We start from the raw sequence: 14,943 nt of genomic DNA on the forward strand, positions 1-14,943 counted from the left end.
TCCCAAATGGGATCCCGTCCCTAATCAAATCCTCTCCCAATGATAGCAAACTGCCCATTAATCTTGCCTCTGTGACAATACAAATACCTCTAGAGAATGGTCACTGGACTCAAAACTTAGAATCCTTCTCCTGCCCTGTAAAAACATTGGCTAATACAAAAAGTGCCCGTAAAAAGTCCAAATGCTTGCAATGTTTTGCACACAATCTGTTAAAAACTTCAAGGGCTAAGCCTCCCCAACATAATCTCTATAAACCCAGATGTGGCCATTCTAACCAGAAAGTGCGCCTACCTGATGCACACTTTCAATGTTGAATAAAGGCTTTGCTGATCCGTGAAGACTGCACCTGGCTTGGTCATTTTGTGATAACAAGGGGATTAATTTACTGATTGGGTTAAGACTTTCAACCCAATCATTTCTTCTCTGAATTTTCTTGTATGTCTTACACATGAACTTTTGGGGGACATCATATCCAAACCATAACACATTATGACACTGTAATTTGGCTAATGTTATGTCTTGTGGGTAAGGATCAGGTTCTTGTTTCCCTGATAAAAACACTGAGGCAAAGGTAGAAATCCAAGTTTTATTTAGGAGAGGGATAGAATTGTCAGACTTCTCTGCAGAAGTTGGCCACCCAGAGCTGGGTAACTCCTCCTCCAATTTCTTGGTCAATTTTCATTAATTTTTTTTTCCTATAAAGGATTTTATTGAATTTCTTTGAAAATTATTTACATTTGCTGCGTATGTGGTTCTTCATTTTTTAGGAGACAATTTATTTTGTTGTCCAGTCTTGCTGTTTTATAGACACCAAAACCCCCCACCTTCTCTTTCTTCTTCACGTACATAGTCATACTACCAAAAGTGTTATACAGATTTAATGCAATTCCTATTAAAATCCCAACAATATTCTTCACAGAACTAGAAAAGCAATCATGAAATTCATCTGGAAAAATGAGACCCAGAAGAGATTAAGCAATTTTTAGCAAGAGTAAAGCAGGAAGCATCACAATACTAGATCTTAATACACACCCACAGTAACAAAAACAGCATGGATTGGCACTAAAACAGACGTGTAAACCACAAAGACAAACTCACATAAATACAGACATAAATCTCACACTAGACAAAGGAGCTAAAAACATTGGAGAAAGACAGCTTCTTCAACAAATGATGCTAGGAAAACCAGCAAAATGAAATTAAATCCTCTCTCACCTGGACTGAACTCAGTCTTCTCAAGGACTTAGCACTAGAATAGAAACCCTGTGCTAATAGAAAATAAAGTGGGCTCAAATATTTACCTACTTCCTTCCTTTTTTTTTTTTTAAATATGATAAATTACAAGTGAGAAGTTTAACAGCTTTCAGTGAGTTCTGGAAGAATCTATAGTAAATCATTCAGCTTAGAGTGGATTTAGGAACACCTTAATGTTAGAATGCCAAGGCAGAATGATCATGACTCATTTTGTAACAAACAGTTGGGGTGGTAAAACTTTGTTTCTGTTGACTGATAATCCATGCAATGGAAATGCTGCTGCGGCTGAGATCACCTTCTCAAGGTAAGTTACTAATGAAATGTAGCAGCCTAATAAACAAGGAGAGCAAAAGCATAATAATAAGGAAGCCATACAGATAATCCCTTGGTAATTGTTTTCTGTAAGAGCTTAAAAATTGTATTTTAAAAATAATGTATTTTGGGTTGGGGCTGCAGCTCAATGGCAGAGCACTTGCCTGGCATGTGTGAGGCACTGGGTTTATTCTTAGCACCACATAAAAATAAATGAAATAAAGACATTCTGTCCTTCCACAAGTACAAACAATCGTAATTTAAAAAAATACTTAAAAAATTTTTACTGGGGCAGATTCAGAATACATTTTTTTGTTTTGTTTTGTTTTTTGTGGCAGGGAGAGTACTGGGGACCGAACTCAGGAGCATTCAACCACTTAGCTCAGCCCTTTTTGTATTTCATTTAGAGGTAGGGTCTCAAGTTGCATTTGTTGAGGCTGGTTTTGAACTCGAGTCTCCCAAATTGCTAGGATTACAGGTGTACCTCCAGGCCCAATTTAGATTTCATTCTTTCTAAATTTCAGTTTGAGCTTTGCCATCAACATGTAAAATAATAAGACAACAAATAGTAACTCTATGCATTTGTGTCACCAAAATGGAAGTCTGAGAAGAGGCAGAACCAAACTAGAGAAATCAGGATATAGATTAAGGGAATTTTATTATGTGGCTAGTATTGTCTACTCCCTAAGAAAACATCACTAAATGCATTGGGTGAATTACTTAGTGGCAGTATATATTAACATCGTAGGATCAAAGAATAAAGGTGGTTTGATGGAGACCTCCACAGCTCTTTATTGAACAATCACATAGCAGGTTGTTTATTTCCATCAGTTAGTTTTTGAGAAAAAGCCATTATAAATTTTGCTTATCTGGGAAAAGGAGACTGTTTATTCTTATCTACAGGGTGACTTCCCATATATAGCATGATATGCTCATATGCAAACAATCCTGGATTAGCTTTATTAGGATCTGATATTCATTTTGTGAATATGCCTCTTATTCAAGGCATGGTAAATTACCTGTACTTCCATGTCCCTTTTCCCATGATATCCTATATAACCTTACTGATACAAAGTTGAGCAACAACTCAAGAAACTGTATGGGATATTGCTGTGACCTACACAGCTGAACCCAAGGTACTGGAGATGGATGACAGGAGACTAAGAAACACACACACACACACACACACACACACACACATACACATTAATAATAATAATAAAAAATGGGGTTAGGTGATGTGCTGGGCTCTGATGAAGAAACAGAGTCAGAAGAGCTGGCCCAGCACGTTTATTTATATAGGGCCTCATAAAAGACTGTAGAGGTATTGTTCTTTGGGCAAATTCTGTGGCATCAAGGAAGCCCATTGTTTGAAGTTTCTACTAAGCAAGGCAGACTTGAAGGTTACAGCACTGGTGAAACATTGCAGAATTCTCTATCCCTGGAAGTTGGTATCTAGTTCTTAATGGCTCTGTGGCTAGCACAGAATCTTCTATAGTACAGGGCATCCCGGTGCAACTAGGCCTTCTCAATCAGCATCCTGGAACCAAGAATATTGCCAGAGCGGCACAGCCTCTGTCACAAGAAAGTTTCAAAACCCATCATTCAGTCACTGGTCCCAACAGGATGTGGGTTAACTCCATTTCACTTTTTGGGTCTTATGGATGCTAAGAAAGTTAGAAATTTATAAAAATGGTAAGAGCAGAAGAAAGTGGGAAATCTTCAGATGGATTAAAAAGAATGAAAAAGGGGGGCATTAATCATTAGGGTGAAAAATGTCTTCATGTACTACTGTAGAGATTATATGAACCAATAGAAGGAAGTCTCAATGGTCTCCTAATAGTAAGGGACCCTAACACAATTCACTCTACTTGCTACAGTTTGAAGGAATTTCGAAAGTAAATGTGGTAGTACATGCCTGCAATCCCAGTGACCCAGCAGGCTTAGGAAGGAGGATACTAAATCTGAGGCCAGCCTTGGAAATTAAATATGATTTAAAAAAAAAAAAAGGTTGACAATGTTGCTTAGTGGTAAGAGTGCTCAATTGTTCAATCCCTTGTTCCACATACACATATAAGCAAATAAATGAGCAAATGGACCAAGAAGCTTGTTTGACATGCCTGGGTTGATGGTCTGGTATGTGAACCATTGCTTTGAATAAGTAAAAAAATAAAGAGAGACTACAGAATACTGATTTTCAAATCTGCAAGACTTTTTTTCTATTTAAATCTGAGAAATAAGACAACCAGTTTGCTATGAAGTGGGAAGGATCTCAATTCATTTTACTTACTGTGTTACTTTAGTTAGGTAGATTTTATATACATCTTGAATGAAATATATTAATGATATCCATGTCTAGAAACACTTTGTAGTTAGTTTCTATAATGCCACTAAAAAAGAAGGCTTATTTGAATATGGGACTAAACAAAGGCAAGCTTGTCTGAACTAATAGTCAAAAAGGTGGTATCTGTTAAAACTTCAGACCTTCTGATGTGCACTATGGTTTGGATATGATGTATTCCCCCAAAGTTCTAGTGTTTATGTTCAGAGGTAAAATGACTGAATTGTTAACACTGTAACCTAATCAGTCCATCCTATTTTGAATGGGCTATCTAGGTTTTAACTATAAGCAGGTGTACTGGCACTGGGGTCATGGCCTTAGTAAGGTACACTTTCTGCTTTATCTCTGATTCATGGTTCCCATACAGGCAATTCCACCTTGATGTGTTGCCTCACCTTGGGTCCAGAGCAACAGGCTTGATAAACTATGGGTTGGGACCTCTGCAACCATAAGCTCCTACTAAGTAAACTTTTCCCATCTAAGTTGTTCTTATAAGGTCTTTTAGACACAGCAGCAACAACAAAACACAAGAAGTGCCTGTAACATAAACATAGATAGGCTGGTATTTAAGACTTATAAATGTTATCTAGCAGCACTGGTTGGGATTTTGGGCAGGAAATTTCTGGGTGTCATGATACAATATATGTTATTTGAAAAACAATTAATAGCTTGTCTCGTCTAGGGGATTTATGCCTAGCCAGGACATTAAATAATTCTAAAACCTGAGATACCCTCTAGTATCTTGGATGATGTCAAGAAACATTCTTAATGAGGAAAGAAAAGTGCTTAAAAGAATTTCAATGTAACATGGAAAATTTTGAAAATATCTGAGGGAACTGCTGAATTCCACTGTTTTTCTAAGAACAATTTTCTATGAACAGTTCTCCATTCAACAGCAAAGTGTTTATTTACAGATGGCAGTTTCATAATGGACAGCTAATGTCCTGTTTAGCACATCATCAGCGACCAGCAATGAAGAGTATTTAAAAGAAAAATATAAATCAGCTGTATGTTTGAACTGCATGCTGTTATTCCAGTGCTGGAAAATTAACATGCAACAGTGATTTACATTAAGTCCCCATTTGTTTTTCTCCCCAAACCATAGGTGATGGTCAATGGCCTATCCTTTTGGACAATGGAAAATGGATTCCCACCTGTAACACAACCCTTTGGCAATTTAAGAGGGAAACTAAAATAGGACATTTTGATAGCATCAGAACACTCCAGGACTGGGAGGTGTTTGGAATTAACCCATATACATCACAGTGCATTTGCTTGAGTTGGATACATTATGGGAGTACTGAAGCAATACAGACATGGGCTGACTGTAGATATATTGCTTTGAACTCTTTGAGTCAGAAAATATCAAAAACAATCTGCACTGAAGAAAAGACACAAAGATTGCTGATGATTAGATACATAACTGAACATAACTGGATCACAAAGGACCAAAGTCAGTGGCTCTTTGAAGACAGAAAGAAACTTAATGTATATTACATAGTTACAGAGTAAGAAAAATCAACTACATAAAAATGTGCAGAGAGTTCAAGATAGACTATATTAGCAAATTTTAAAAAGTGTTAATATTTCTTTCTCCAAATCCCGAGACTAATGGGTCAAGAAATAAATCTTTATATATATAAAAAACCTAATGTGTCTAAAATAATTTAATGTTATGCCAAGGCATATAATGCCCCAAAATAATTTTAACGTGTAGTCTTTAAGAATACAACCTAGTAACAAGGAACAAAAACACACCACAGCACAAAATTCTTCTTAAATTCTATTTGGAAATTCAGCAAAATAATTTCTATAAAACAAAACAGCAAAATATTTAAACAGAAAAGGATGGCCTCTATCTGTTGCAGGAATATTTGGGTTTTAGACAGCTTCCAAAATATTACATATATTCAAAAGCTAGCAATTCTCCTTTAAATATGACAGTAAGAATTTGTTGGAACTTCTAAACAAAAGTTTATTCTAAAATGGTACCTCTTAAGTTTGCGCCTTAAATCCCATATCTAACAATAATTTGGAATGGAAAAAGAACTAGGACCACTTTACTTTGAAGTAAAATTGAGACTGACTAAAAATCAGCCAGGCATCTTGGTATGATAGTACTGAATAGTAATGTGAATTCTGATGCTGTACACAGTTCGTTAGTTAGCTGGGATCCAGCAGAAGCAAAACCTAAGAAATTCTACCAAAAAACAAAATAAGATATATAAAATACAGTCTCTCCTATTATGTTCCACATATTCCAGCATGAAAAAATTGGCATATATTTTCAATTTTACAATTCCTATTAGATATTCTTTATCCCATCAAGAAATGGAACTACCAAATATTAAATGTGAAGAACATTCATATGTGCAACTAAAAATTGCTTTATTGTACCCTTCCTTCCTGTTTTTTGTTTATTTTAAGGATAAGAAATAAAATGTTTAAGCAATATACATGTGATTTTGGGACAAATGATCTCATTCAAGAAATTTTGTCTCTATTGGCAATACAACCTGGTATGAAGCCATGCTAACAGTTATAGTGTAACTATAGCTTTAAAATAATTAACCTAATACCAGAATAAAAAGATGGTGAAAAAGTTTTGGAAACAATGTTACATCACCAGTTTTTCCATCTCAATCGGAAGGGCACCTACTAGTGTTATATTCCAGTAATAAAGAATTATCAGGAAATTATATAAACACGCTCTTTTACTACCCCCTATCACTTTTTTCATAAAGGAACTGATTTAACTGCCAGGAAGCAGGAAATACTGGTTGCAGAATGCAGCAGAAAAACAAGAAAATGAACTTTAATGTTTTTCAATATTTCTGACTCTTCATCAAAAAAGTGTTTTGCTTTAGAACTAAAAGTCAAACATACATATACTATATATATCTTTTCCAAATTTCTACAAATGAGATAGCAAATAGAATCTTTACGTCATGTTATTTTAGAACAGTTTTTCTACTTTTAAATATTTAATCAGGCACAGAAAAATTTGGATTGTAAGTCCAGACTACATGATATTAAAGGATCAGTAAACTGGTGCATTTCACTGATCCTTTGTTTGAGGTGAGGATACTTCTTCACCGCCTTCATAATTTTCTTGTACTCGGCCACTTTTCTGAGGGTTGTTCAAGTGATGTGCTGCTGGACCTATATACGGCTGTCCATGTACATTATTCTAAGAGGGCAAAAGAGACCTGCACGTCAAATTTTCACATATTACAATTGAAATGTTAATAATGGGCTAAAATTCGACTAAAATATAATTGAATTTAAACTTAGGAATTATTTTTTAAAAAATTCTCAAAGTAGTTAAAAAGAACTTGTAAATTGATTCATATATTGTGTGGTCCCCCTGGATCAACTGTATCATTTGGAATCTTGTTAGAAGTGAAAATTCCTGTGATCTACCACAGACCTACCAAACCAGAAATCCTGGTTTATGAGATCTAACAATCTATCTTTACCAAATGCCCTTCATTATATGCCCATTAAATTTAATAGCTGCTGCTATTAAATTTAATGGGCATATAATAGAACTGAATTACTCATATTTGTGGCTTAATGTTAGTATAGTCTTTCCAAAAGATCATATTGGCAATCCTTAGTACACATATAACAAACAGAGAGGTCACATAGTGCTAGAATCACACAAAAAGCTGGTGAACTCTGTCTAGAAGAGAGTTTAAAAAAGGGGGGAGGCAATAGAATGTAATTATAAATACTATTATTATTTTTTGTGGTACTGGGGATAGAATAGCTAGAACACAGGGCCTTGTGTATGCAATGCAAGCACTCTACCAACTGTATCCCCAGTCTTAGAATGAAATTATTTTTATAGTATAGTTTTATGTATTAATGATTGGTAATTATGGTTCTGTTTGTTTTAATGGCCCTTTTCAAAGAAAAATTTCACATAAAATTTCTTCATCTCTATTTTTCCTGTTTTCACCACCTGCTCACCAGCAAAGTACCTGCTAAAAATAAATTATTGATTTTAAAAAATGTTTTATTGCCACTAATTTTTTTTTTTTTTTTGGTACTGGGGATTGAGCTCAAAGAGACCTCACCCCTTTTTATTTTTAGGCAGAGTCTTGCTAAGTTAATTTAGGATCTCACTAAGTTGCTGAAAATGGCTTCAAACTTATCATTTTATTTTTGCCTAAACCACCAGAATTACTGGAATTCTAGGCAAGCAACACCATGCCTGACCTGCTACTGAATCTTGAGGCTAAATAATCAGGATACTTTTTCTTTTAATGTTTCTTCAATTTAATTTTTATATGAGATTTTACATAATTTTATTAACTACAATTACAGCCTAAGGCTCTAAGGATACCTAGCTAATAAGGAAATATTATAGAAGTAAGATGAACTATGCTGCAATATGACAATTATAGCTATTCTTAGTACAGTTGTTCCAGGTAACTTATAAATTTACAGCCAGAGCTGTCAGAAATACTTAAGAAAAAAGCAGAACATCCTTCATAATATGAAACACAAAAATTGGTTTGGGGATATAAAATTTTCGTTTTACCTGCTGATACTGAGATCCAGGTGAATGAGGATACAGTGTTGCATCTTCTGGTGGAGATGACTCATGCTCATCTGGGGCATCTTGGTCATCTGGTTCCTAATTTTAAAAGGAGATTAAGAATTTGATAATGAAAGTAACTTCAACTGTATTTTTAATCTCCTTTTAAGGTCTCAAGACTAAAAAAGAAAAAAAAAGTATAAAAATACATTATTTTGGTTACTAAAGCTACTTTACACACACACACACACACACACACACACACACACACACACAGATTTCTTTTTGGAACTTAACCCAAGAGTGCTTAAAAATTTTTAATTTTTGACATAGGGTCTTGATGAGTTACTGAGATTGGTCTTGAACTTGTGATCCTTTTTGCCTCAGCCTCCTCAGTCCCTGGGATTATAGGTGTGAACCACTGTGCCCAAGATATAATAATTGATAAGAAAAACAAATGGGTGGTGAAATTCTTCCAAACATTAAGAGTAAGTCAGTAATTAATGCTAACCATTAAAACAAAATAAACCACAATTACCAATTGGTAATACATAAATACTAAACTAAACTGAAAAAAAAAATTTTTTCCCCCCTTCCATTCTATTGTCATTTTTTACCTCTTCTGGACAAAGTTCACAAGCTTTTGTAAGTGTCATTCTAGCACTATGTGACCTTTCTAAAAAATAACCATTTGAGGTCTCATTGCTTTGTACTGGTGGAGACCAATTGTTGTAAGTGTACTGAGGATTGCCAGTATATGGTCTTCTTTCAAGTTCATCTCCAAGCCACTCCACTGCCCAGGTCCACTTTCTCTTAAGGTCTCCATTACCCTTAAAATAAATAAATAAATAAATAAATTCAACTTATTGAAACTAATTTTTCAAAATCAAGTTAAAATGGCAGTTCCCAAATTTTCATAATTATCATCTTTTAAAACGTGGATTCGGCATTATACCAATTTATAATGAATAATTCTTTATTTTGGTACCAGGGATTGAACCAGAAGGGGTTATCAACTGAACCATATCCCCAGACCTTTATTTTAGGGCCTTGCAAAATTGCTAAGGCTGGTTTTGAACTGGTGATTCTCCTGCCTCAGCCTCCTGATCTGCTGGGATTATAGGCATACAACCTTGCCCGGGTTGAAATTACCTGTAAAATTTGGTAAGCAACAGGACAATTGTTAAAGAGAGCTACCATACACTTTATACACTGATATGCTCTTTTTTGATAGTGATTCTTAGCACGCTGGATTGTATCAAACAGCCCATCACGGTCATCTGGAATTCCTTTAAGTGCATTGTGAATTCTAAAAACAAAACAAAACAAAACAAAATAACCCAGATATAAATAAATTTTACATGCTTTCTAGGCACTATTCAGTAAATGATGTAATGATATAATCCAATTTCCTAAATGAATAGTATCAATAAACTTATTTAACAGAAGGAAAAAAGTCCAGAGAGGTTAACATAGCTTTGTTAACATTATAGAATTAAAAAGTTGTGGAGCTCATTCTGTTACATTAAACATTTTTTTTTCAATACTAGTGACTAAACCCAGTTGCTAATCCTTTTTTATAATAAACTTAAGTGTAAAAGTGAGTTAAGGGCAATAGTCCACTATTTTTATTAGTTAAATTACATTTCTTTAAGAATACTTCACGTGAGAATAACTGATTAGTTGGCTCATTTTTGTAAGACTATATTTCAGAATTTAAAGTTACAATCCACTGACTGAAAAAAGTGTATTAATTTGATATATAAAATCAATCTTTAATACATACATAATAGGTAAAGCAGATTTTTTTTCCACTGACAATGGCAGAATTTGATTTAATAATGATCTATAAAAACATCATTTAATTTCTAAACTGCTATAGAAAACTTTGGGCAATTATGACTCTCCTCAATAGTAATTTAAAAAATTAATTATACGCAAAAGCACACTTTATTTGGAGTCATTACCAGGTCAGAAAGTAAACAGAAAAAAATTTGATTTTATACACTTGTATCTTAGTTAGAAGAAATCATTATACTCTAATAAAAAGACAATTTTCCTTTTTAGCCAAGACATTCACAGTATATATCTTTATTTGGAAAATTCAACTTTCAAATATAATTTCTTTCAGACAAAAAAAATAACATGTTCAATGTGCAGTGGTAAATGCCTATAATCCCAATGAAGCCGAGACAGCCCAGCCTTGGTAACTTAATGAGATCCAGACTCAAAAACAAACAACAAAAAATGAAGACTATAAATATAGTTTAGAGGTAGAGTACCCCTAGGTTAAATTCCCAGTACCACAGAACACCAAAAACCAAAAACGAGGTTTCTTAAGATACTTGTTGTAATACTATATTCTATTTTATCATTTGGTCTTAATAATGACATGATTCTTAATATTTTTGTCAAATTCTTTCTTTATTTTTGGTACTAGGAATTGAAGCCAGGCACGGTTAACCAGAGCCACAATTCTAGCCCTTTTTTTGCATTATTCAGAGACAGTGTCTCACTGAGTTGCTGAGGTTGGCCTTGAACTAGCAATCCTCCTGCCTCAGCTTGCCTCAGCTTTCCCAACACCTTTGTTTAAAAAGGACTTTTAAACAAAGGTGTTGGGAAACTGGTTTTCACTGGTATGTGTCACTGTACCCTGGTATGACAAATGCTTTCATGTGTAATTTTGACCAATATTACCTTTATGTTTCTGGACATAGCAAATGATTTATAATACCTCATGAATACTGTTAATTGAATAAAATAAATGTTATTTATGCACAACAGTTCAAGCAATACTTCACACATTTTCTATTGATTTTGAATTGAAAGTTTACTATTTTCCAAAATAATTTAGTTTTTATTTACTTTTTGGTACCACAGTAAGTATGTAGATAATATTATATTACATTATATTATCTTATATTTAGAATATCCAAAAATCTCTACCAGACTGCCAAAGCTAATAAACAAATCAGCAAAATAGCAAGTTATAAAATCAACATACAGAAATTAATAGCTTTCTTATATACCAACAATGACTTTGAACATCAACAAAGAAATCAGAAAATCAATCCATTCCCAATAGTCTCAAATAAACAAACAAAACAAAATCAACCAAAACCAAGAACCAAAAACACAAAAACACAAAACCCAGAAAAAATCTAACCAAAGAGATGAAAATCTCTGTAATAAAAATTTTAGAATACTGAAGAAGGAAGACTGAAGAAGATGGAAAGATCTCCCATGTTCACTGACTGGAAGAATTAATATGGTAAAATGGCCATACTACCAAAAGGCAATATACTGATCAAGTATAATCCCCATCAAATATCAACAACATTCCTCACAGAACTAGGGGGGAAAAATGCCCCAAAATTCATTTGAAAGAATAAAAGACCCGGGCTGGGATGTGGCTCAAGCGGTAGCGCGCTCGCCTGGCATGCGTGCGGCCCGGGTTCGATCCTCAGCACCACATACCAATAAGGATGTTGTGTCCACCGAGAACTAAAAAAAAAAATAAATTAATAAATATTAAAAAAAAAAAAAAGAATAAAAGACCCAGAAGATCCAAATTCATTTGAGATAAAAGACCCAGAAGAGTCAAAGCAACTCAGTAAAAACAAACAAACAAATTTTAAAAAATGCTAGAGGCCTTGCAAAAACTGATTTGAAATTATAATACAGAGGTATAGTAATTAAAAATGGATGGTATGGCACAAAATAGAAGACAGATACAAACTCACTCAGATACAATCATTTGATCCTTCACAAAGCAGCCAAAAAACAAACATCAAAGAAAAGGACTTTTAAACAAAGGTGTTGGGAAACTGGTTTTCAAATCAACTAAAAATGGGTCAAAGACACAAATATTAAGACTAGAAACTAAACAACTCTCAGAAGAAATGCAGGGTCAATACTCCAGCATACAGAAACAGGCAACTCTCTCATCAGGACCCTTACAGCTCAGGAAATAATGACAGCAAGAATACAAACAGTAATAAATGCTGGGAGGATATGAATTAAAAGGAACACTTTTACACTATTGCTGAGATTGTAAATTAGTACAATCACTGTGGAAATCAGTATGGAAGTTTCTCAAAAGACTAGGCATGGAACTATCAGGGGGCTGGACTGAGCTATAATACTTCTGTCTTGTTTAGGGGCATAAACAGCACTTCCAGAATAGAAAAAAGAACCCGAGTTCAACCCCCATTCTCAATACACTGAAAGAGCTCCCAAAACTGAAACCATATTTGCTAATTGGCATTTGCACTTATTTCTAGAACTTGGGAGAAATAATTAATGCTGGTAGCAAAAGTATCCACCTGTGAGTCTGCCAGGAGTCCTCAATCAGTAAAATTTGCAAAAGTAGATCCAAATATGGCCGAAGTTCATAAGTATATGAATAGGAAACCTAAAAATAGGTAAAACATAGTAAATATAAATACTTAAAGGAGTATGAATAAATTACATACAAATAAAAGTTAATATTTATTTAACCTGCCAGAGAAGTTCACTGAGAACAGTAGATGAGAACTGAGGATTCTCCCAGGAGCAGAACCGAAGTAACTTAATGGTCTCCTCTGAGTTACTGCAGTCTTCAATAATTTTCTTCACATAACTTATTCTCACAAATAAAATATCTGCCACATTCTGCTGAATTGGCATTATAGGTTGTGATAAATTAGCATCACCAAAAGGGTTGGGAAGGGGGGGATTACCTAGGAAAGATTTGACATTAATGAAAAGCCAACAGACTTGTCCACACAATCATAATACTAAATTTATTATTTCAAGAAAATAACTCTGAACTTAAGCCTCCTAGGCATAGTAACAAAACTCATAAGACCACATATTACAAGATAATAAAATGTAAAATTGTAAAAATTAATCTTGAGAATTACTTTCAGTCAAGAAGTGTTCATAATGAACATTATTTTAAAACTACTATAAAGAATGGAACATTCTACTTTACCATTGATTGAAGACTGGGTTCTTGATGAAACACTGCAACAGCGTATCAGCTGAGACACTACTGAGTATAATTTGCCTAATTCAGCATATTGATATTTGATTGGAGGACCTGGTCCTTCATCTAAAGATACAAGCATAAAGGTGGCAGGTACGTTCAATTTCAGAAGCTGTGTCTTTTCCGCAATACCTATGAAAAAGGGTACAAATAAGTTGTTAAAAAATATTAGGAAGGACAGTGCTTAAGTAATTAAAAGGTAATTATCATAGCTTCTCATAATTTTATAATTACAGTGATCGTCTGTCTGGAATATAGCAATATAGAAAGAATGTAGAAAATTAAGATTAAATATTATCACTGTGAAATGACAACAGCTCTGGCATTCCAATTATAGAGGTACTCAGGAAAATGTACTTTCTAGCATCTTAGGTTAGAATGGTCTAGCCTAAATTCTCTAGCAATTCTCATCCTCCTAAGGAAAGTCAGAAACTGTTTATCTAAGCTAAGTGCATAGGGTATAAAATACCTATATTTGTTGTTTCTACATTTCTTATTTTCTAATATGGATGTACATTTTGTTTTTATCTTAACCTTTGATGCCTGAAGCTAAAAGAGGTCTCAAATATTTTGGTTCCCCTTCGTAACACTATTTTTCCTTGATTTTCTTCCTTATCAGCTTTTAAGAATATATATCTGAGTGATATCATGTGAAGCTTGTCTCTTTGAGTCTTGTTAATTTCACATAACATGATATTCTCTATTTTCATCCATTTTATTACAAATGACCATATCATTCTTTTTTTATGTCTGTATTCCACTGTTTGTGTATTTGTTGTTATACACCATACTTTACATAATATCTGTTTATGAATAGCGCTTTAAGAGAACTACAGATTTGACATACTGTTTTTTTTAAAGTTGGACATAACCAGTAGTAGGATTATGGGATCACCCTTAGTACACAGAAGAATTAACAGCTAACTACTTAGTAGTAATTCTTGTATGTGCCCATATACACACATATACTGAGTTACAACCCCACATCTTTTTATTTTGAGTCAGGGTCTAAGTTGCTGAGGTTGGCTTAGAACTTGCAACTCTTCTGTCTCAACACTGGAGTTTCTGGGATGAGACCAGTTTTATTTTGAGGAACCTCTGTACTATTTTCCATATGGTTTATCATTTTTTGAATTTTTTTGAGTTGGCACTGTAATTCATTTTCTCATAAAATATAACCTTTTAAGGGAAATAGGCTATATAAGCACACACCACCCTTATTGTGAATGCGAATATTCATTATTCATCACAAAAATATTAATATATTTGGCCATAGCATACTGTGGATATTACACAATGTATTACAAACATACCACTTCACTTCTGTTAAACCAAGAAATGAAACCCTAAAACATGTCTGGTCCTATGCACTTAACATTAAGATATCAAAGTATTCCTGGAAGGTGAAACTATAATTAGATTTTATTATAGACCAATGATATGTGACTTATGAACAGGGAA

The 14,943-nt window shown here is 34.0% G+C and overlaps 1 protein-coding gene across 13 annotated transcripts in view; it reads right to left on the minus strand.

The window, feature by feature from the left end:
* Positions 1 to 5,677: 5,677 nt before the first annotated feature.
* LOC144372005 (ubiquitin carboxyl-terminal hydrolase 9X-like) overlaps positions 5,678 to 14,943 on the minus strand; it is a 123,721-nt gene continuing 114,455 nt past the window's right edge. For 11 of the 13 annotated variants that reach the window (XM_078035404.1, XM_078035402.1, XM_078035400.1 and 8 more), the window contains 7 exons: positions 13,429 to 13,614; positions 12,954 to 13,174; positions 12,779 to 12,867; positions 9,606 to 9,762; positions 9,071 to 9,283; positions 8,457 to 8,552; positions 5,678 to 7,097 (listed from right to left, as the gene is read on the minus strand). In XM_078035404.1, coding sequence (XP_077891530.1) covers positions 6,966 to 7,097; positions 8,457 to 8,552; positions 9,071 to 9,283; positions 9,606 to 9,762; positions 12,779 to 12,867; positions 12,954 to 13,174; positions 13,429 to 13,614 — 1,094 coding nt within the window. In that variant the 3' untranslated portion in view covers positions 5,678 to 6,965. Of the gene's footprint in view, positions 7,117 to 8,456; positions 8,553 to 9,070; positions 9,284 to 9,605; positions 9,763 to 12,778; positions 12,868 to 12,953; positions 13,175 to 13,428; positions 13,615 to 14,943 lie in introns of all 13 variants that reach the window. The other 2 variants (XM_078035408.1, XM_078035411.1) reach the window with 2 other exon arrangements.

The sequence above is a fragment of the Ictidomys tridecemlineatus genome, chromosome Y (assembly GCF_052094955.1).
Source record: "Ictidomys tridecemlineatus isolate mIctTri1 chromosome Y, mIctTri1.hap1, whole genome shotgun sequence".
Lineage (NCBI taxonomy): Eukaryota > Metazoa > Chordata > Mammalia > Rodentia > Sciuridae > Ictidomys > Ictidomys tridecemlineatus.